Source organism: Drosophila grimshawi, unplaced genomic scaffold (assembly GCF_018153295.1).
Source record: "Drosophila grimshawi isolate 15287-2541.00 unplaced genomic scaffold, ASM1815329v1 contig_1369, whole genome shotgun sequence".
In the NCBI taxonomy this organism is placed as follows: domain Eukaryota; kingdom Metazoa; phylum Arthropoda; class Insecta; order Diptera; family Drosophilidae; genus Drosophila; species Drosophila grimshawi.
In genome coordinates, this window is record NW_025062891.1 from 5,538,490 (window position 1) to 5,559,634 (window position 21,145).

At 41.9% G+C, this 21,145-nt stretch overlaps 1 protein-coding gene across 1 annotated transcript; it reads right to left on the minus strand.

The window, feature by feature from the left end:
• Positions 1–17,153: 17,153 nt before the first annotated feature.
• LOC6560170 (autophagy-related protein 9A) lies at positions 17,154–20,917 on the minus strand. Its single transcript, XM_001987516.2, has 2 exons — positions 19,073–20,917; positions 17,154–18,397 (listed from the first exon to the last, which is right to left on the minus strand). Exons 1-2 carry the CDS (start codon positions 20,745–20,747, stop codon positions 17,400–17,402), a joined length of 2,673 nt encoding a protein of 890 aa, XP_001987552.1. The 5' UTR covers positions 20,748–20,917; the 3' UTR covers positions 17,154–17,399.
• Between the last annotated feature and the right edge of the window lie 228 nt (positions 20,918–21,145).

Consider the following 21,145-nt stretch of genomic DNA (forward strand, 5'->3'; position numbering starts at 1 on the left):
CGCAACACGAATCGCAGCCCCCCAATGCGACGCGACGTGCGGCGGCCCTCGGCTCGGCTTCGCACTGTTTTTGCTGTTGTTGTTGCTGTTGCTGTGGATGTTGTTGTGGGGATCTGGCTTGGAACGCGTTTTGGCTGAGTTTTCGACGTGCTAAAATCGCTTTAATTTTGAAGAATTTGAATTAGTAGCCAGAATGGAATCTTAAAGGCTGTCATAAATAAATGTACTCAAATACACCAACGGCCATATCATTTTCAGGCATATTTCGATCCGTGGGCAGATCTGGACTTTTTGTGATTCAGCAAGTCACAGTCTGCTCGCTGCTCGATAGATATTCTAATTTGTGTGATTCATGCGTCGCTTTGTGTATTTTATTTGATAAGGTGCAGGTAATTCGAGTCTGTCTGTCTGTCTGTTGTTCTTATTATTGTACTCTTCAGGTGCAGAGCAGCGCTTTCTGTACGTCTTCAATTTTTTAATTTCAATGCCCGTGTTGTGTAATAATTAAACTTGTATTTGTGCCGAACGTGTCTCTTTCCGAATTCTGCTCTGACTGCATTTGTAGCACATTTTCACGAAATGCTTGGATCTCTATCAAATTGTACTTTATTTTTTTGCTACTGCTCTTTGTTTGACTCTTGTCTATGTGGTACAACAGTATTGTACACACATTGGTCTTATGCAGGGCCAATGCCAGCGGGTCGAGACGTTGGCCAGGAAATGACTGGCTGGCTTGCTGACTGGCTGACCGTTGTTATTGCCGTTGTTTTCGGTCTTATCAAACGCACAAAGCTCACTTCAAGCCAATCAATCCACTGACAGCTAACATTAAAATAGTGTTAAATAGTTCATTTGCCCAAGCTTGGGCCAAACTCAATCTCAATCAAGGCCAAAACATCAGATCATACACCTTTATATCAGCTACCATTCACAACTATTTTTGGTTTTTTTTTAGATACTTTTAACAATGTTTCAGCATTGTTTTTTTAATTTTTTGTATCGAGTCATTGAACTTGAATCTCGATTGCAGTGCCTTGAATAAACGTGGAGTAGAAGCCAAAAATGTAGTCTCAGTTTCACTTTTAGCCAAAGGGCAAACAGAAAAAGATTTGTGGACCAATTTATGGTGGCTATACCCAGTTATTGTTTCTCCGCTGCATAGGGTATATAGCATTTCCACGTCAGCCAATTCAACACATATTAAGCACACAGATATTGTATAATGAGAAACAGAAAGATCTTCATCCGAAAACGTAATTAGAATTGTACAATCTTGAAAGCCATAATCAATTATTACTTACTTTGCATGCTCATTTGGATCTTATTGAGGAACTGGGAAAATAATAGGGAACTGATATCATCAAACATCTCTTTGTGGCGCTGTTATCAATTGGAATGTAAATTAAATTTATACAGATAACGGTGTGATTTTACATCTGTTAGCATGTTTAAATTGTTGATAACTGTATCAGGTGTTTAATCAAGACTTGGCTAGGTTCAACAATGAAGAAACTTCACTTGAAAGAAATTAATTTAGGCTTTAATAAGCCATGCTAATTTCATATTTCAGGGAAATATTATAACTTTTGGTTTAATTTTGGAATAAAACAGTTTAAATATTTCTTCAGAATTTAGTGGCAATAAGTAAACAATTTATTTGTTTCATACTACAAATTACGTGGGGCATTGCATAGTTGAGCTGTTTACGTCAATAATGATTATTATTTATTTACCCTAATAATTATACGGTGCCTCTACACAAACAGTGGCCAATATGATATGTTGATTAATGTGAGCCATTGGCCTTTGCCTCGGTCACTGGTCGCCACAATCTGCGAATTGTACTAGTGCATATATATGTATTTATTTGTATATATATATATATATATATATAAATATATATTTATGTAGTAGCTACCGCTTACTTTTTGTAACCGCCACAAAATGGCGGCGTTGGAATTGAGCATGGGCCCAGATTCAAATTCAAGATCGTGTCAGCAGTTAAGCCTGTCCCGAACACCAGTTGCTGTTTGGCGTTTAATAATCCGCTTGCTGAATGTGTAAGCCTCTCTATCTAAAGCTTTTCATCAGCAGCTGCATCCGCTCTCTGTTGTGCTCTCTATTTCTCTCCCCTCTCTCTCTCTCTCTCTCTCTCTGTCTCTTTCCCTCTGTCAGCTTATGCGTTTCACGCATTTATGGCCATTGTTGTTAATTGCTGAAATTGGCATTCCCGCGCACAGCGGGCGCTGCACTGCAGCAAGTCACATTGTCGGCCCCCAGGGGAGCTGTGTCCCAAAGCTGAAGAGCTGCTGCCACTGCTACTGCTGCACTGCTGCACAGCTGCGGCAGACGGCAGGCATCAGGCATCAGGCGGCGTAGGCAGTCTGTAATTGAGCTCCGGCGCTGACGCTGCAATTGACACCGCAGCGACCAATTACAGAGCACCTGGAATTGTTTTGCCAGCTACACACACACACACAAACACACAGGATTATACAGTGTTGGCTCCCTTGAGCGGACTTTATTATTTTTGCTGCCTGAGAAAAATGTTGAAGGAATCAAAAATGATGCTGAACTTTGTCCAAATCTAAAGTCTGAAAGAGTCCTTTTCCCTCTTTTAGTATTTATAATATATATTTTATATTTTTAGAATACATGTATAATTTTTTAAATCGAACAATATATTTGGTCGCTCAAGAAATAATTTTATTTTTGTATTTTGTTCGCTTCGGGTCAAAAGAGCATCCTCTTAATTAACTTAATTTTCTGTGGAAAAGTAAATAATCAAAGTGGTACTATAAAAAATTAATCAACTATAGAAGACTATAATTAACCAAGAATGCTGTGCATTAGTTGTGTTTTCACTGTATATACATAAATACATTATTATTCAAGGTATCTCGGTATCTACCGGGTGGTCCAGTGTCTTGACACAGATAGCACTCGACTCTAACTGCTTTGGCATGCAGATTGATTTGCTCGCCAAGTTAAGAAACGATTTTCCAAATGGCCCGAGCTGAGTGTGCTGAGTGCGCAGTGTCATCAATTTAAATTAAGTTCGAGACTTTATCATCGCCACATGCCTGGCACTGGCAGACTTGCCACAATCGTTGCCGTCATCATTATCCAAAACATGTCATTAGACGGCGGCGGCAACGACGACGACGACGACGACGATGACGATGACGATGACGACGACGTCGACGACGACAACGACGACTATTTTCCAGAATCCTGTTCTGACACTGCTATCAACCAACATTCGCATTCCAAGCGAGCAGCGACGCCGACTGCGACGCTGCGTGCGGCGCAGCGGAAATTGGCTCAAAGGCGCTTAGCCGCGCAGCAACAACGGCAACAAGACTCAGACTCTGCGCAGACGCAGACGCGCTAACATCGCCTTCAACGTTGTCGTTGTCGTTGTCATCATCCAAGTTGTAGTTGTTGTTGTTGTTGTTGTCGTCGTCGCCTAATAAAGCAGCCGCGCGGATTGCAACGCTAATTAAAATAATTGAAATTTCTCACGGGAAACGGCTGGCAACGCAGCTGGCAAGTGTCGCGATAGCGCGCAGGGCATCCACAGGAACCGAACTGAACCAAATCGAACCGAACCGAACCGAATCGAACTGTTCGTTCATCTCATACATCCCATTCGCTAACCATATCCGTTGCGAGTGCGGCTAATTGCAAATTGATCTCAACGCAATGCAGTGCAATGCAGCAGCTAATGCAACAACATGGACATGTCCAACAATCGAATTGACAGCCAGGCTAGTCAGGCCGGGCCAACATTACTTGATGGACATTAACATGGATCATAGCGTCGGCGGCGACGGTGACGGTGATGGTGACGGCGACGGCGACGGCAACGGCATCTCCGCATCTCAGCATTAAGCAAGTTGGCATAAATGCATAAATTTCATTAGCTGCCAGCGGCGGGTATAAATTTTGATACATAGACAGTTCTTGGGCAAAGCGCACTTGGTGCTCTCAGAGTCTGGTCCTGGTGTTGGCACTTAAATTAAATGTCAGCTTTAGTTGGCTGCGTAAATAATTCAATATTTTGTAGGTGCTGCTAAAGTGATGCCATGCTTAAAAGCTGGCCCAAAAAAAAAAAAAAGCCGAAAAACAGAAAAAGACAAGACAGGAAATGTGGCCAACAAAATGTGCGGCTGCAACATGGACGCAGATCTAAGCAACAGATAACGAACCAAAAAAACTAACGGACATTTGTATATGTGTGTCTATGGTCATTCAGAGATTTACTTCAGGCGCATTTATTCACGATATTCACGCACTCGTAAAGTTGTCGAAAATGATTTGCAGATCAAGATTTGTGCGCACAATTTATGTGATAACAAAACTCCAAAAGCTTTGCCCCAACAACGGCAACGGCAACAAAAACAAAAACAACGACAACAACAACAACTGCTTTAAGACCCACTTCTAGGCCCAATTAGTGAGGCGCTTCTATTTGAAATGCAAACAATTATTAGTGCCTCCATGTAGCGCTAATAATGACGCCTTTAAATGTGCAATAACAATTTTTGAGGCGCGCAAAAAGTGCATACTCTAGATCTCTATATACTACAGATCTATATAGATATATATATATATATATATACATATATATATGCTATGTGTGTGTGTGTGGTTGTGTGCGTGTGCAAGTGCCGCCCATTGGCTATCTGGTTAACCAGCTTCAGCTTCAACTGCAACAGCAGCTGCACAAAAAGTCACCTCAATGAGCTACGTGAACTGTTTACAGATTCTGCCTGTTTAGTGGCAGGCGTGTGGATCAGACTTCGCCCAGCTAGAGAGCCTGCTGTAGGAGTATCCAATGTATGTAATTATATTGAACAACAAAAAAGATTTCTCATTGGGCTTACAGAATGCCAAATACCCTTGCAGCCAATTAAAGTTAACGAATTGAGATCAGCCTGATTTTCCCTAATGGTTGTGAGTAGAGCAATGCAAAATATTTATTGATATTCATACTTATATCAAGCTTAAATATATCCACTAGATATGCCAACAATTGAGTTTGTCTTTGTTTGTTTGTTCACCTTCGTCAAGATTAATATAAAGCTTTATGCTATAGTGAAACGATTTATATATTTATTTTGTATGCAAAAACAAAAAACTGGTTCTTAAAAGAAATCTATTTTGCATCGATCGTAAAGACGGATAAATGTTGTGAATAGATTATTTACTCTAGTTGTGTCTAACTAAATTCCTACTTCAAATATAACTAGCATAGAAAAATAGACTGTCTTCTGGTAAGTCGAACAATATGCTTCGTCTCTGTCTTTTCGATTTAGAGTTCTTTGCATCAATTTTCCAAATGGGTTAAGAATATAAAAAAGATAATTGGCTCACCATAGTGATTGCCATATTAAACATACGCACCGTTGACAACAGCCATTAATTCCAAGCCGTGTAGCTATGCGCACTCGTGCTAAGATTATAGCTGCAACAGAAGAGGATTTAGGCAGGGATTGAACTGGCTCAAACTATAATTAAGTAGAATATTTGACGACAGAGCTGGGCGAATGTTCAATTCATGAAGAAGACGAGAAAATATCATGTTAATATAAATGCAAAGACTTACCGATTTGAATTCTAGAAGGCCATTAGCTGATCCAATACACTCTCTACAATTAAACAGCCTTAGTAAGACAGTTATTGCTCATCTCCTGGACTTTCGAGCCACCTATCCAATTGTCCAATGAGCAGTTGCTAGAAATTTGAAGCTTGACTTTTACTCTAATCCTCGGGATGCCTGAACACGAGTTATGCAGAGCAGATGCCGAAAAGAGGTGAACAAAGTGGCACAAAGTGCCAATCATGTCCCAAGTCGTTCAGTGGGAAGGGGTTTCTTCCGCTCTGCCGGCAACCGCCCCAACCTATCCTAACCTTCTCATTCCCACAGTTGGCATTCAACTCCTTTCCAACTGTGGCATACATTTCTTTCATTGTGTTGCTTTCCACTTAGTCCCTTATAGCAAATAGCGACACATCTTTGGGGCATGTGGCAGAATATTAAAAATTGCTTCGTGGGAAGCGCAAGTTGTGGCAATTGAGAAAGTTTCTTTGGACTTCTAGAATTCATAGCTTGGTAATAATGGTGGAAATAACATTTTAGCCTTTAGGCTAATTCCATATTTAGATTTGTTACAAATTTACAAACACTGCATTTAATTACAGAAGAACGGTTTTTATTTAATTACTAATTGTAACCAAGTAATTCACTTTGAAATTGTTGAAAATATGTAAAAGATCAATACAACATTCCGATTACTAATGTTAATAACAGAAGATATCGATACTGCGCTCGATACCTTTACTAAGAATACGTTGACTAAATTCTTCTTAGTCTAACCGCCAAACCTAGTGCATCACTTTTTGCCGCTTTAAAAACCCAACAGAAATGATTCATCATAATTAAACGAAATATATTTTTTCTAAATGAGACATTTGACTTGTTGCAGGCTTAATGCTTAATTTATTCTGTTCTTAAATTTGATTTATTTATAAATTATACAAATATGCGCTTTTAAATAATTTGCAATGCTTGGCACTGTTCTTGAAACCGCCTTCTTTTGAACGTTATTCGAATGATTAATCATTTTGGAGCAGTTGTCGCTGCTGATTAAAAATTGGGTGCACAGCGCGATACTTTGGCCAAATGAAGCCCTTGGGAACGGTAGCAGTAGTAGCAGTTGCCACCATGGAAATCGACCGAATTGAAATGCATGGACATGTACAGGGGACCGCCCAGACGACAGCTGAAACAAAGTGTGTGTCAGTTGGAGTCAGGTGCAGTCATAAAGCTTCGGGACCATGATCGGTGGCTGGCACAGAGGCCTGACGCTGACACCTCGATCAGTCAGCTGAGTGGCAACTGGCAACTGGCAACTGGTAACTGGTGAACGGGCAACGGAAATTTCGGGATTGGGTATGCTGAAGTAGGTGGATTTGTGGGCTGCCCAGCGTCAGCTTAATGAGTTTCTAGCATTAATAAAAAAGGCACCCAAGGAGCAAGGGGCCAGAGTATAGGCATAAAGTAGGAGTCGCAGTTGCCACAGTTTCCACACATACACACACACACGCACACACACACACACACACGCACACGCAGAAAGACGAATAAAAAAATGCAATTGGATTAGATTAGACGTGGCCCAGCTGTCGTGACAGGTTGGAACTGAGCGGCGGGCACGAAGCGAGCGAATGAGAATTTATGGCCAATGCCGTGCAAGCCAGAGGCTGGTTCAGCCTGGTCGGAATTGTTGTTGGCTGATCAACCTGGTGCGTGCATTGGACGCAATATTTTATAATGACTTCATTACAACAACGGCCAAAGCGGCAACAACAACAGCAACAGCAGCAACAACAACAACATTAGCTTGGGGCAAAACTCTCGCAAAATTGCAATAAAAACGCTGAGTTTATTTTGATTTTCTTTTGGCCAAATTTGGCTGCTTTGATTCGTCGCATAATTGCCAATTACCGTTACCAAATGGTAGTGGGCGCGTTTGCAGTGCCTGCTGGGAGTACGACTATATATCTCGCATATAATTGCCAAATGATATTTGTGCCTATGGCACGCAAACCCTGCGGGTTGTCCCCCTCCCAGCCAAAATTTACAAATATTCTGTTTTTTTATTTTTTTTATAGTCTGTTTTGTAACTGGGAATATATATTTGTGTATAGCTGCGTCAATCATTTGATGTATAGTTTCCATCGATTGAGTCAATCAAATCTACTTATATATCATTCAGAGAGAAAAGCAACCTAACTTCAAGATTATATTATATGTATCATATTATTATATATTTCTTCTCATTATCATTCTGGTTTTGATGAATGTCGGAATTTGCTTCTAGAATGGAGATTTGGGAATAGAGATTTGTATTATTTTCGGGCTCCAGATTAGAGCGCACTGCTGAAGTAGCCAACTTTGAATGCAGATTACATGTCACCTGCTCCAAAGGTCGGATATAAATTATACTCATAATTAGCAAAATACCAAACTTTGCAGTCGTAGACTTAAAATCACTAACAACATAATAAAGAAGGCACGTTTCGACTCGTTACTTGACACAGAGTATTACGCAATCGGTTACGTGTGACTTACGAGCTTGTGGTCTACAGTTATGAGAAAGGATTGCTTGCCCAGCTGGGCTTGGAGTGTCTTGATGTGTGCTTTGCCAGCATCCTAATCTTAAGCCACGAATCCAAGGTCTGCGGGGGCAGTTGCACGCATTGGTTGCGGCTTGTGGCATAGCTTTTGGCTTTTGGCTATGGGCATGTCAGCCATTTATTGATTGCTTTAATAGGCGCAGCCGTTCACTTTGCACGCCTCACTCAGCCTTAGCCTCAGCCTAAGTGAATGTGCCCCAAACACACATACACACACACACGCACACAACCAGAGGTTTATGCACACATTCACAGCAGTTTCCTGCACGCACATTTGCATTTTATTTAAATGCTATGTGTATAGTAAAATTAGCGTCTAATTGGAGTTTACACGCTGCATTTTTTATGTGCAAATAAATTGTGGCAATAGAGCCTGTAGGCATGCGGCAACCCCGCCCTCCCCCTAATCTCCTCAGTTGTGTTGTTGGCTACCCCTTTGGCAGGTTTGAGCAGTTTGTAGTTTGCCATTTGCCGAATTTGTCAGCGTTTGTCAAAAACGAGTCTGGCATTTTGTGATTGCGATTACGCGACTTAAACATACAAAATAAAAAGCAAAAATCAAAACTCAAATCAAATACAACAACAAGTGTGCTCGCTCAGCCATTCACTACGCATTCACAAACACACACACACATACACACACACACGTACTGGCACACACACTCGCACACACAGCAGCTTCAATTTAGCTGCCTCACTCACTCGCTTCGGGGGCCAACTTTGCGTATGCGTGATTTTATTTTGATTCTCGTTTTTGGTATTTTTTTTTCTTCCAATTTTATAATTGTACATTACAACCACAACACACACACACACACACGCACAGTGGCATACACACGCACAGGTGTCAGTTGACAGAGTGGGCGTGTTTATTAGAGGCAGTTGCTGTCGCAAAAACCGCTTCAAAATGGCGTCCATATAAAAGCCAAATGCTGCTGCGAAATTAACGACAAGTTGCGCGTTTTTGCGAGCCGATGAAAAACGTTTACGAATGCTGCTCGCAAATAAAATTGTGCGAAGATGGATGTTGATAGATACTCTTAGTTAGAGTAATGATTAGAAGAGTGCCGGCATACAACTGCAAAACAAATTGAGATAGATACATTTGGAAATAGTAAAAAAATCTATTCAACTGGATCTCAAAGATCTCGTTTTTGCTGTGATTATCTCTTTTTATATTTTTGTGTATCGTGTTTGCCAGAAGTATCCGAAATGCACATCCAAAAAAGGCGAAACTCTGCTCAAATGCCAAAGTGAATACTTTTATTTTTTCCGCTTTTCTGTCTTTAAGGTAATAGTTTTTCTGTCCTTCAGCTTGACTTATTGCTTAAGCAAGATTGAAAAGAGACTTATCGGAATAATTATTAATTATCTGTTAAAAACAGTCTTTAGCTAAAACACGGCAGCATCCATTCCTGGGTTTTCACAACCTGATTAAATATTTTGATTTAATCACTCAACGACTATGTCATTTACAAACCTCATCCATCAATGATTGCAATTACCTATTTCAATTGGTATAGATTTTAATAGAATTTTTCTGCTGAGTGTCTCTCGACTCTAAAGCAAAAAAGGCAACAGGTTTTGTATGTCCAAACACAACTCTTTCCATGACTGCAAAACATTTTCTGACAATATAAACTTTCCATAATAATAGCCTATAATTAACTGGCATTCATCAAAAACATAATATTTAAAGAATTTTCCTTTTTAGTGCTTCTCGACGCTGAAATAATCTTCTAACTGTATCTGCAAGTGAGTTGAACAAGTGCTTAGATTTTATGGGATTTGGGATCGGGTTTTCAGTTGCTAGATGTTGCTAGGATGCTGCCAACAGCTGGTGATAATCCCCTAGCTCAAGTTCTCCGCTGCTCAGGTGCGTCGTCAGCATTTGGGATTCTGTTAGATCTCTTGTTGAACATGTGCTTATGGCCGCCTCTGCCTGACTGGTCGACTTGGTGACTTTGGCTGCCACTGGTGGCATCGTATTACCTGCACTGACAAGCGACTGGCTACCAGGCCGAAATCGGATACTGCATTTGCTGCTGGCGCTCTTGTAGAGCAGCTGCTCCACTATATTACACAGTACTCCAGTTGCGGCAGCACTCGAGTTTTGCGGCAGCCCACTTGCATTTTTCTGCCTCATTTATTTTTTTCAATTAATTTCACATTTGCATTTTCATATTTATTTCGTTGATGCTTTTTGCCGCCTGTCACTCGCAGCTATGTAACGTCATCTCCAACATGACAGGCGTTGCTAATCCCCACCTACCCGAGTTGGGGCTGGGGCTTCAAGGAGGAGCAGCTGCAGCTAAGTACCAGTCACTTGCTACCTGCAACAATCTGCACTCTTCAGTCGATTGCTGCCCCTCGTCGCAGCGCAAAATTATTAACGCCATTAACGGCAATAGAAATATTTGTGTTTGCCACACAGCCAAATACATGGCCGCCCCGCGGGCCTCTTAAACAAGTTGCAGTTACCTCTCGACCAACGAGAAGAAAAAAACAAGTAATAAAGAACATTGCAGTTGCCCGTAAACGACTGTGCAATACTCTGTTAGCAGCTTAAAAACGGCACAGTTCTGATCGAAAAGTGTCGTATTTATTATAACATTATGCCTCTAGAACTGTGGCTAGTTGACAAGGAATTTTCGCATGATTTAAGAAAGATTATTAATAATTTCTATTTCTTAAGACTGTGCGCAATTTTGAGTTTATTCTAATTTATAACCGATCTCCTTTTAAATGTTAAAAGTCGATCATTGTAACTAAAATATAAGTATAAGTATATAGGCTGTAAGAAAATAGAATGACCTGATCGGAATGACATGATGAGTATCGGAAAAATCTTGTAAAATTGTCTGAAAAGATACATTTAATTTAATTTTATTTAAATTAATTGCAAGTTTTGAACTTCTCGCTCAAATAGATAATACAAAAGTGGATAATCTTTTCCGTTTTGTGGATGTCAGAGTATAATTACAAGTCATGGCAACAAGCGACTGCGGCAACTGCGGCAACTACGGCAACTGCGACTGTGCCCCACAAATGTGACTAATGGTATTTTTTAAATGCAGCCTCAGCTAGACAGCATCCATATCAGGGGATGGAAAGGGAGGTTGGCAGAAGTGGGGTGGAGGTTGCAGTGGGCAAGTCCTCCTTTGCAGTTCTATAATGCTTTATAGGCAACAATTTTTAACGCCTAACCCAGGCTGGAGCACAGGCACTGGCAGAGGCTCAGGCAGAGGCTCAGACAGAGGCACAGGCAGATCCCCTTTTGCTTATCGACTCCGGCTACAGGTACAACTCCGATGTGCGTGCTGCGTTTCTGCAGCGTCATTAATTTTGCCATGAATTGACAAAAACATCATAAACTACTTGTTGAACAGAAAATCCACTTCAGGCGACAGCGCTGCCCACGCGCCAACCGCTGGCGACGACGTCGACGCAGACGACGATGCGATTGCCGCCCGGCAGGCTCATGTTAACTCTGCTAGAAACCCACTTGCCCACCCTACCTCCCATCCCGTCGCCATCTTACTGACTGCATCTGGTTCTGGGCGCGGCGGCCTCATAAATATGTCTAGCATTTTTACCGTTGCAATCGCACGAGATCACTTGACCTACAGGGCGCATACATTGCGCAAATTGATGGCCATCACTAGATCAGAGTATAGAGTACCCCATATTCAACTGTATGGAGTCATGTCAACTGCCCCTGTCTCTGGCTAGTAAATTCTCCAGTTTATCTGCATATCAATTACAAGCAACATGTTGACAACAACAGCAAAAAAAAAAGCGAGGCTCATTCACATTAAATGCGAGCATCCTGTTCTCAATTACAATCTCAAAGGGAAATTTATTTTCCACTTAAATGGGTGTGGAATAAAATAAAGATTTACATTTTCAACTTATACATTTGCAATCTTAAAAGCTGCAGTGAGTTCCATTTTAGTCAAATGGGAGCAGAGAAAAAAGTAAAGGAATGCAAAGTTTATTTATCTTAAGGAAATAATAAATTGGAATAGAATATTAAATTTAGTTTGTTAGAGAATTTTTGATTGACCTTTATGTTATGATTAATAATGTTAGTTCTACTGAAGAAATACAGAATTCTGATTCAATATGAGGACTTTAATGGGCTTTGCTGGTTTCGTTTCTGAAATATAAAATATTCAACCTTGGCAAGTACTTCATGGAATGTTCCTACAGAAAATATATATGCAAAAAAGAGTGTTAAATATATCTTTAGTGCAATTTGACTGACTGTTAAGAAAACATTACTTTTTTCCAGCAATCGGCAATTTATTGAGAATATTTAAGGGAATATATATCCATATTTAAATGATGATAAGCATATTTTAGAAAGTAATCATGTAGCTCTGTAGAAACTAAAGTAAGTTGCTAACAAGTTGATAATTTGTGAGGGCTCAAAAATCAGAAGAACCTATTTTGTAATATATATAATTCATTGGCTGTATTCTTTTTAATACCTAATAACCATTATTGACATCTGATGCACTTTACTTAAAAGCCTGCACTTTAGTGAAATTCCTTGCTTGCAATCTGGCTCTTAAGAAGTTGACCCAAACGAATCAGTTAAATTGACCCACGCTGCCAATTAAGTTAATGGCCGTGTAAGAGATTTTAAGCAGCAAACATTTACAAACAGGCGACAGCAATTGGATGTTTAATGAATTGACCAGGCCAGCAGCAGCAGACGGGGAAGCATCTTTTGGCTCCGTTGCTCCGTTCTCTGGCTGTCCACTACAAAACGAGTAGCAAAGTTGCTGCCAAAGGTAAATCGAAGCCCGAGATTAATAGCGATAAGCTATTGATTAGCAATGCAGCCACTGCCATTAAGAGAGAGGAAGAGATTGGGAGAGTGGGATAATAGGAGAGATGCAGAGTGGTGGGGTGGTGGAGTGGTGGAGTGGGAGAGTGGGAGAGTGGAACGAGGCAGCAAACAGTTAAGTAAAAAATTGTAGAAGATCCACTCTAGATGTTATCACCCAACAGCCAAGGGGACAGGTGCTGGGAATAGGAATGGGAATGGAAATTTGCTGGTTAGGTGTTACATGCATGCGATCTGAAGATAATTTAAGCGAATCTCTTGCCGGATGCCCGTTGGGGTCTGATGTCTTGGCACTGGGTTTGGGTTTCGGTTTGGAATTGCGATTGTGTTTGTGTTTGAGCCAGTATAAAATCTAGCTCTCTGGCTGGATTGGAAAATTAAGCGCACGCTGGCAATTTGCATAAAAGCAGTTTAATGTTTAAATGTTTTATTGAATCGACGCTCGATTACAACCCGAGTGGTATCAGGGGGAATGGGGAAATGGGGCAATGGGAAAATCGGGTCTAGCTGCCGTTTCTAATTTGCAATGCAAATGCAGCCAGAAACGATCTGAGCGCACTGGGAGCAGGAGGAGATATTCTGGTATCTGCAACGGATCGGGAAGCGGCTCCAATTTGACTAAACTATCTCAACGCATATGAGAGGCCTATTTGTTGCGGCTGTGTGGCAAGAACGGGTTTTTTAATTATAAGAAATATATGACAAACCAAAAAAATAAAAAATATGAACTGCTCCAGTTGTGAGTGAGAGACTAAAATATACCCTGTACACAGACTTCAGATTCGTAGTGATTTTTCACACAAAGAATAATTTTGTGTTTTTTTGTTATGCTTCAAAGAGTTTTGAGGTGCGATTTGACTATTTAAATACTTGAACAATATATTCAGAAAACTATAGCCATTAAATATTATCGGCTAAATCGATTTAGTGCTAATCCAAAAAATATGAAGTCATAAATATTTTCTGCTGCATAATGATATGATCTTCACAACTTAATGATACCCTATGGAATAAATTTGTATGATAATAGGGTATATAAAAATAATCTCTGTCGATAGCTTATCAAGTGGCGTACGTGGCTAAAAGAGGCCAACGGTCTGTGTGCCAAATGAGCCCAGGCAAAAGAGTGACAGTCGGCACGTTGCACGTTTCGCGTTGCAGGTTGCACGTTGCACGTTCGCTGATCAGTTGTCAATCAAATGCGACGCAGATGCTTCACACTCGACAAGGAGACCTGCAGATCTTCGAGCACTGTGTGACTATCATCATTAGTCGCTGCCAGCTGCCTGGCCTCGCCTGGCCTGGCCTGGCCTGGCCTGGACATACAGACACGTTTGAAACGCGCCGATGTGCCCCAACTGAGGATAGCTACTCTAATTGCAGAATGGCAGCTGCTGCCGCTGCAATAGATCTGGATATGGGGCTACTCTATGACTCCTAGTGGCGACTGTCAGCATTGGGTAAAGTGACGCCTGATCTTGAACTGGTTAACCAACCACGCGGTGGGTCCCGGCTGTCAATACGTTCTCTATCTATATATACAGAAGTATATGTATATATATATATATCTATTTGTATATATAGATGTATGCAAGGCGTCCCCTTTCCAATTCTCGACAACTCTTTTGGGCCCTGCTGTGCATATCGATCATATGATCTCTGGGCCATAGCCACATGCAGTGTCATTACTCGTTGTGAATTTGTTTCTTGACTTTTGGCAGCCGGCAGCATTCGGTGTCAGTGTGTCCAATTGCCGCAGGAAATCATAAATTAAAACCGATTGTTTGACAAGGTTCGTGCAAATCGTGGTACAGTCGAACTTCTCCAAGCAGTCACAAACAAAAAAAAAATGCGTAAACAAATGGAAAAAATCGAGCAAATTAACATTATCTACATAGTCGCCGCAGTCGACGGGTTCGGATTACTATGCCAATATACCTGCTAGACTCCAAATCAGAGAACAACTATTATTATTAAATAATTATGCGAAACTGTTTCGTCATAAGTTGGGCTGAATGCAATAATTCATTAAGAACTATTGAGTTAAACTGGAATATAAAATTAAGCTTAATTGGAAATTGGGCATTTATTATAAATTTAATAAGTATTGTAATGATCATTAACAGTAAATTATTTTTATTCAAGAACGAATCGAAAAATGATTTCCTTTGTGAACAACAAATACTTTAACCAAAACCAAAACAAAAAACAAAAAAACACCAAATTCATTCAACGTTGAACGAGCTAAAAATTCGATTTGTGAATTAAGCGAGGCAAATTTTTGGTTTGAGTTATGCAAACAAAATTGCAGAGAATTTTTGAACGCAATACGCAATTACGACTCAATTTGGATTGAATTTGTGTGTGTTGAGAAGTTTGATTTAGAGAAGTTCGACTGTACTATAACCATTTTGGCGACAGACGCGCTTTTCAACTGCATCTGGCATTTATGGCATTTATGGAAGGCAAAAGCCGTTCACATTTGGCCAGAACCAGCAAACGGAGTCTCGACTCTTGAGTCCACAGTGGAGTGTCGTCATGTACCTAGGCCCAATGCCGGATCGGATAACATGACTGGCTACATGAGCGCTACAATTAGTACAACATGCAACTACGCTGGTAACTGGAGTCTGTCTCCCTCTGCTCTGCTCCGCTCTATCATTTTTTTTTTTTGCTGCGTGGCAGATGGCTTTCAGATAGCGCCCCAAAACGGGCATCTCTAACAAATGGCCGCTAGTTAATGTTTAGCAATGGAACCCAAAAGTGGCGTGCAGCGTAAAAATGAGACAACGTGTTCTGTTTCGCCGGGCTCCGTCCTCAGCTCGAACTCCAACTCAATCTCACACGACACGCTCATAATTCATAAGCTAACCATTTCCCATTCCCCATTGAGATTGCATGCGTTTGCTGCACTGCAGCTGGGAGCTAATAACTGGAGATGCATAAATGCACGCACCTGGCACCTGGCCGCCAACCTGGCAACGGGCAACGGGCAACTGGCGACTGGCAACTGTAGCTCGGCTACTTTTTCTGCGGCATCTCAGCAACTCTTGCATATACCATCAACACCCATCGCCAAATGGCGCTCGTGTGTGGCCATTGACACACGAGGCGCTGCCGCACAGCTGGATGTGCCGACTCCAATCACGCCCCCCTCCCCACCCCTCAGGCTGCACCCTCTCTGCCCACTCTTCGAAAACTGGCACAACTTAGTGGTGTGCCTAAAATGCCTGGGAATGGAGGCCTGAAGATTGATGAACAAATAAATCATCCGACACTAAAAAACCTATAAATTTCGTACTTACAAATATTCTTGGTGACTTTTTAAAACAGCTTATAAATGGATCGTCTGCAGCCCGAGTGTTGTATAAATAAATAAATAAATTGGGCAGTAATTGAGAAAAGAAAAAATAAATCATCTAAAACTATAAATACTTTTTACACAGCTTGAAATATTTTGATGCACTTTGATTGCAGTATTCGATGGAAACATGTCTTAAGCTCAGCTGTCGGCAGACAGATGATGATTGATGGAGGATTTATAGGCTCAAATTGAGGAAGAGATCTAACTTGGTTGCACGAAGCCCCCAATATTAACCAATCCTTTTCTGTTTTATAATCATATATAGTAATTCATAATTAGTCCATATAATAATTGATCCTAGATTTTTGCTGAAGGCAGTACATATTTCGGAGATGACCGGATCGGGTCACTATATCAAATAGCTGGCATAGACACAATCGGAAAGAAAGAACAGAAAAATCAAGACTGTCTTAGGCAAATATTCATAATTAAAATAATTTTCAAACTTCCAACCAGAATTCGGTCAACAAGGATATGAAATGGCTAAGAAACATTTTAATTATTGTGTTAATGCTTAGTAATATAATAGAAGATATTTCATTTGTGTTCTCATCATTTCCTCTTACTTTCCTTAGCACTCTTTGTGAACTCCCTTTCTACATCTCTTACTGCTCCTTTCCTTTAATGAGCTGCCATTTATGAAATACTCTTCTGTCTTGAAGATCTTATGGCCATGTGCATTGCTTGGGGCATTACAAACTACACAATGCGAGATGCGAAAAAAGTTGATTCGTTGACGCAGTTGATTTATTGCTTTTCGTATTAGATATAGCTAGATATAACTAGACATCGTCGTCTGATTCACACAAACACACACTTTACAACTTAAAAACTAATAGCAGAGTTGTAGTTAATATGTAAATAATTTGTTGTTTTTCTTCTTCATCATCTACTTGTTTTTCTTCTTCTTGTTGTTGTTGTTTTTGTTTTTGTTGTCCTTAAGCTCTAGGATTATTAGATCCAAACGGGTCGCTGCTATGAACGTATGTTGCCCAGCAGCGGCGTGCTCTCGGCAGCCTTTGAGGTAATCACGGTATGGCGCGACCCAGACATCGATCCAGATCCAGAACCAGTTCCAGATCCAGTTCCAGACCCCATTCTAGATCCAGCGGGGTCATGTGGGCGTGGCGGCCTATTGCTCGGACCGGGCAGCTCCTCGGCCTCATCGATGCGCGACTGGCGCGCCATTCGCTTCTGCTGGCTCAGCTCGTGCAGGTAGAGGGCACTAAGGCACATATCGGCGACGGTGACGCCAATCGGATTCTTGGCGAGACGCGGCTCCACCCCATACAGACTATAGAGCAGTGTGTCCGCTGGCCCCTCAATACGACCCTCGGCCTTGCTGAGGCGCAGTCGGCGCATGCTGTCCGCCGGACCCATGCTGCTGGACATGCGCCGAAAGCTGGTGCTGCTCATCGGCTCGCCCAGATTCTGCTGCAGCATATGCCGGAAATCGCTGCCGACGCCAGCAGCGGCACCAGAGACATCTGGATTGCCGCTACGACTTGCTGCCATCGATTGGGAGAGCTGCAGCTGCTCGGGACTCAGTTCGGCGGCGAGCACCGAATTGGCAATGGAGCAATACTCCTCGCCAATGTTGCCGAATGAGATCAGGCTGTGCGTGAGCGGATTGTCGCGTGCAGCCGCCTGTGGCGCGGTCTTCGCCTTGACCAGCTCATCGATGGCATGCTCTCGTATGCCCTTGATGAACTGTGAAGCCTCCTTTGGCATCTGCCACTCGGGATTATTAAGCGTGAAACGCACCAGCGACATTTCCGTCTTGCCGCCAACCATGCTCTGCTGCGTCTGCTGATATCCTGGCTGCTGCTGCTGCTGCTGCTGAGGCTGTTGCTCGGGTATCAAGCCTGGCACATCCATGAAGCCACTATTGGTGATCTGCCAGTCCGGATTGCCATGTTTGCGCACATCCATTTGGGCAAAGGAGCACACATTGCCAACGCCACGCACAGATACTAAAATAAAACAAATTTTCAATTAATATTTCTCCTTCTGAATTAATTAATTAATTAATTATGATGAAAATGATTAAAATAAATAGGAAAAAATTAATTTATAACTTCATTTTAAAGTCTCTATTATCTTATTACTTTATTTAATGAATTAAACTGACGATTTTAAAATGGTGTTGAATGGATGAAGTGCTTAAAAGCAGAAGAAACAAAAATTAACTTATTTTAAAAACTATTATTTGAATTTCAATAAAGAATTACTTGGATTTCTTGAGTTATGATGAAAGTCTTTAAAAACAGGAGAGAAACTTAAGAAAAATTTAGATTTTATACTAAATTATAAATCAGATGATTTATACTACGAAATACAATAATTTAATTGAAACAAAAGCAAATCTTAAAAACAATTATATTCGATTCAATCAAAAGTGGCTCTAATAATCTGTGAACAATTTTTATGTACAACAATTATTGAAAAGAGGAAACAATTTGAGAAAACTTGACTAAAATCAGAATATCAATTTTATAGAATAATATATAATTTAATACTATAATTTAAGGGAAGCAAAAGGAAATGCTTAAAACAATAATTTTAGATGCAATCTAATAATATGTGAATGATCTTTGATTCTAAGGAAAATGTCAATTCGAGATTATAATTCTAGATTCGTAACTTACCAGTGAAGCTGCGGAAGAACTTGACAATCTCCATGGCCTTGGGCCGGAAGACAAAGATGAGCACAAAGGGTGTGACAAAGGGGCTAAAGATCTCGCTGAGCAAATAGCCCGCCTTGAATTGGAAGAAATTGCCGAACTCGTTGCGGACATGGGCGGTGTGCGCCTGTTGCTTCCACTCTGTCGGCAGATAGTGGACGTGGGCAAGAATGGCGGTCATTAGTTGCTCGGGACACCAAATGAGGTTCTCGTCGGGGATGAGGGTGCGACAGATGACGCCGATAACGGTCAGCACCGCAATGATGGTCAGCACATGCTCCACTTGGAAGACATGCTCGTCATAGATGCCAAATGCCAGGATTAGGAGCAGTACACCACCACTGACGAACAGGAAATTGCGGGCAATTACCGCCGCCAGCGGTGAGGAGAAGGAACTCAGATAGCGATCCGCATACTCGTAGGCACGATTCAGTCGGGCATCTAGCTCGTGGTCGAGCTCATTGAAATGGCGCAAATAGAGACGTCCATAGTTGGACCAGGTGCGCAGCCCCAAGGCACTTGGCTCCTTGCGCAAAATGTTCGCGTAGGAGAAACTAAAGTAGATCAGCTGCCACAGAAAGATGACTGGCGCCAGCAGCAGATTCACCAGTGCCACGCCCAATATCAGCTTGGACAGGCGCTGGGCGAGTTCCGTTTGATTGCTGCGCACGGCGAACTCGTCGCGCAGCTGCCAATTGTTCTGGAACGGTGAGCCCGGTCCCCGAAAGAGTATGAAATCAATGTTGAACAACATGCCACGGCTGAGGGAGACGACCTCGCCAATCAGGGGCAGATGGAAGCGCACTGGGAGCAGCTGTTTGTTCATGAGAGCCACGAGATAGTTCTTGAAGCGGAGCACCCGATGGTAGATGTCCAGTTCGGTGAGCAGCTCCTTGTCAATGCACATATGCTGCTCCGCCTGCACTTTCCTTGTCCGCTGCTGGACATCGTGCCAGGTGATGTTGTCCAGATCGCTGTCCTCGATGCGCAACGCCTGATTGTAGAAGCGCCTAATGTCCGCATACTGTGTAATGTGATAGATCATCTTCAGCAGACGTATGCCCAAATAGATGGCCGCCAAGAAGATGATCAGGTAGGTGAAGATGCCGAAACTTTTGATGCATTCGCCCCGAGGGATAATCACATCGCTGATCGTTGTTTTCGTTCGATTCGAATTGTGCTCCGGCGACACATTGCCAAAGAGCACATCGTGCCGGATGCAGTGCGTCACAAAGGTGAGCAGCCAGACAACAAACCCAAATTCCAGCACCTGAAACACCTCGTCCAAAACGATGACGCGAAATCCATGCTTCTGCTGATAGTTGTACATGCGGGAGAAGAACGAATCGAGATCCTCGATGTGATTCCAGCGATGCGATTCCTTGCCCATCTCCGGCACAATGTGGATCATCATGTCCCGTGGCGTGTCCTCGTTCTCGTGCTCCAGCACCAAGTGCTCCTCGTCATGGCCAACAACATCATCATTTAAATGCGCAGCAGCTGTAAATAATTTTGCGTCGTCCGATTTTGTTATTGTTGTTTTCGCTGCTGTTGTTGTTGTTGCTGGTGTTTGTGCGTCGCGAAATGGATTCGCAGTCTCCTCGGCGAGGGAGCGATAGTTGATATTTGGGCTTGCCATGACGCAGCAGGCCCCAAGGTCAAGTGTTTGCTTATTTTTATATCACTGTGCTGTGCTCCAAGTATATCGAGTATATAGGTATTAATGAATATTTCGTCTTCTTTGTTGTTTAATTTGGCTACTGTTAGAATAACGCGTTTCATATAGAAATGTGCTAAACGACACCTAATCACCATTAATTGGTCACTCTGCGCTCTCAACAGCTGCTCACTCGTTGCTCGTAAAAACACCTGATGCAAGCGAGCAACGCTCAAGTGTTGCATACTTTTGAGCACGCCAAATAATAATCGAGTTTTTGCAGCGCTTGGGAGTATGCAACATTATCTAGGATTTCGTTATATGTGGAGTCGCTTCGTTCAATGTGGAGCAAATATGTTATTGAGCAGTGGCATGCCAAC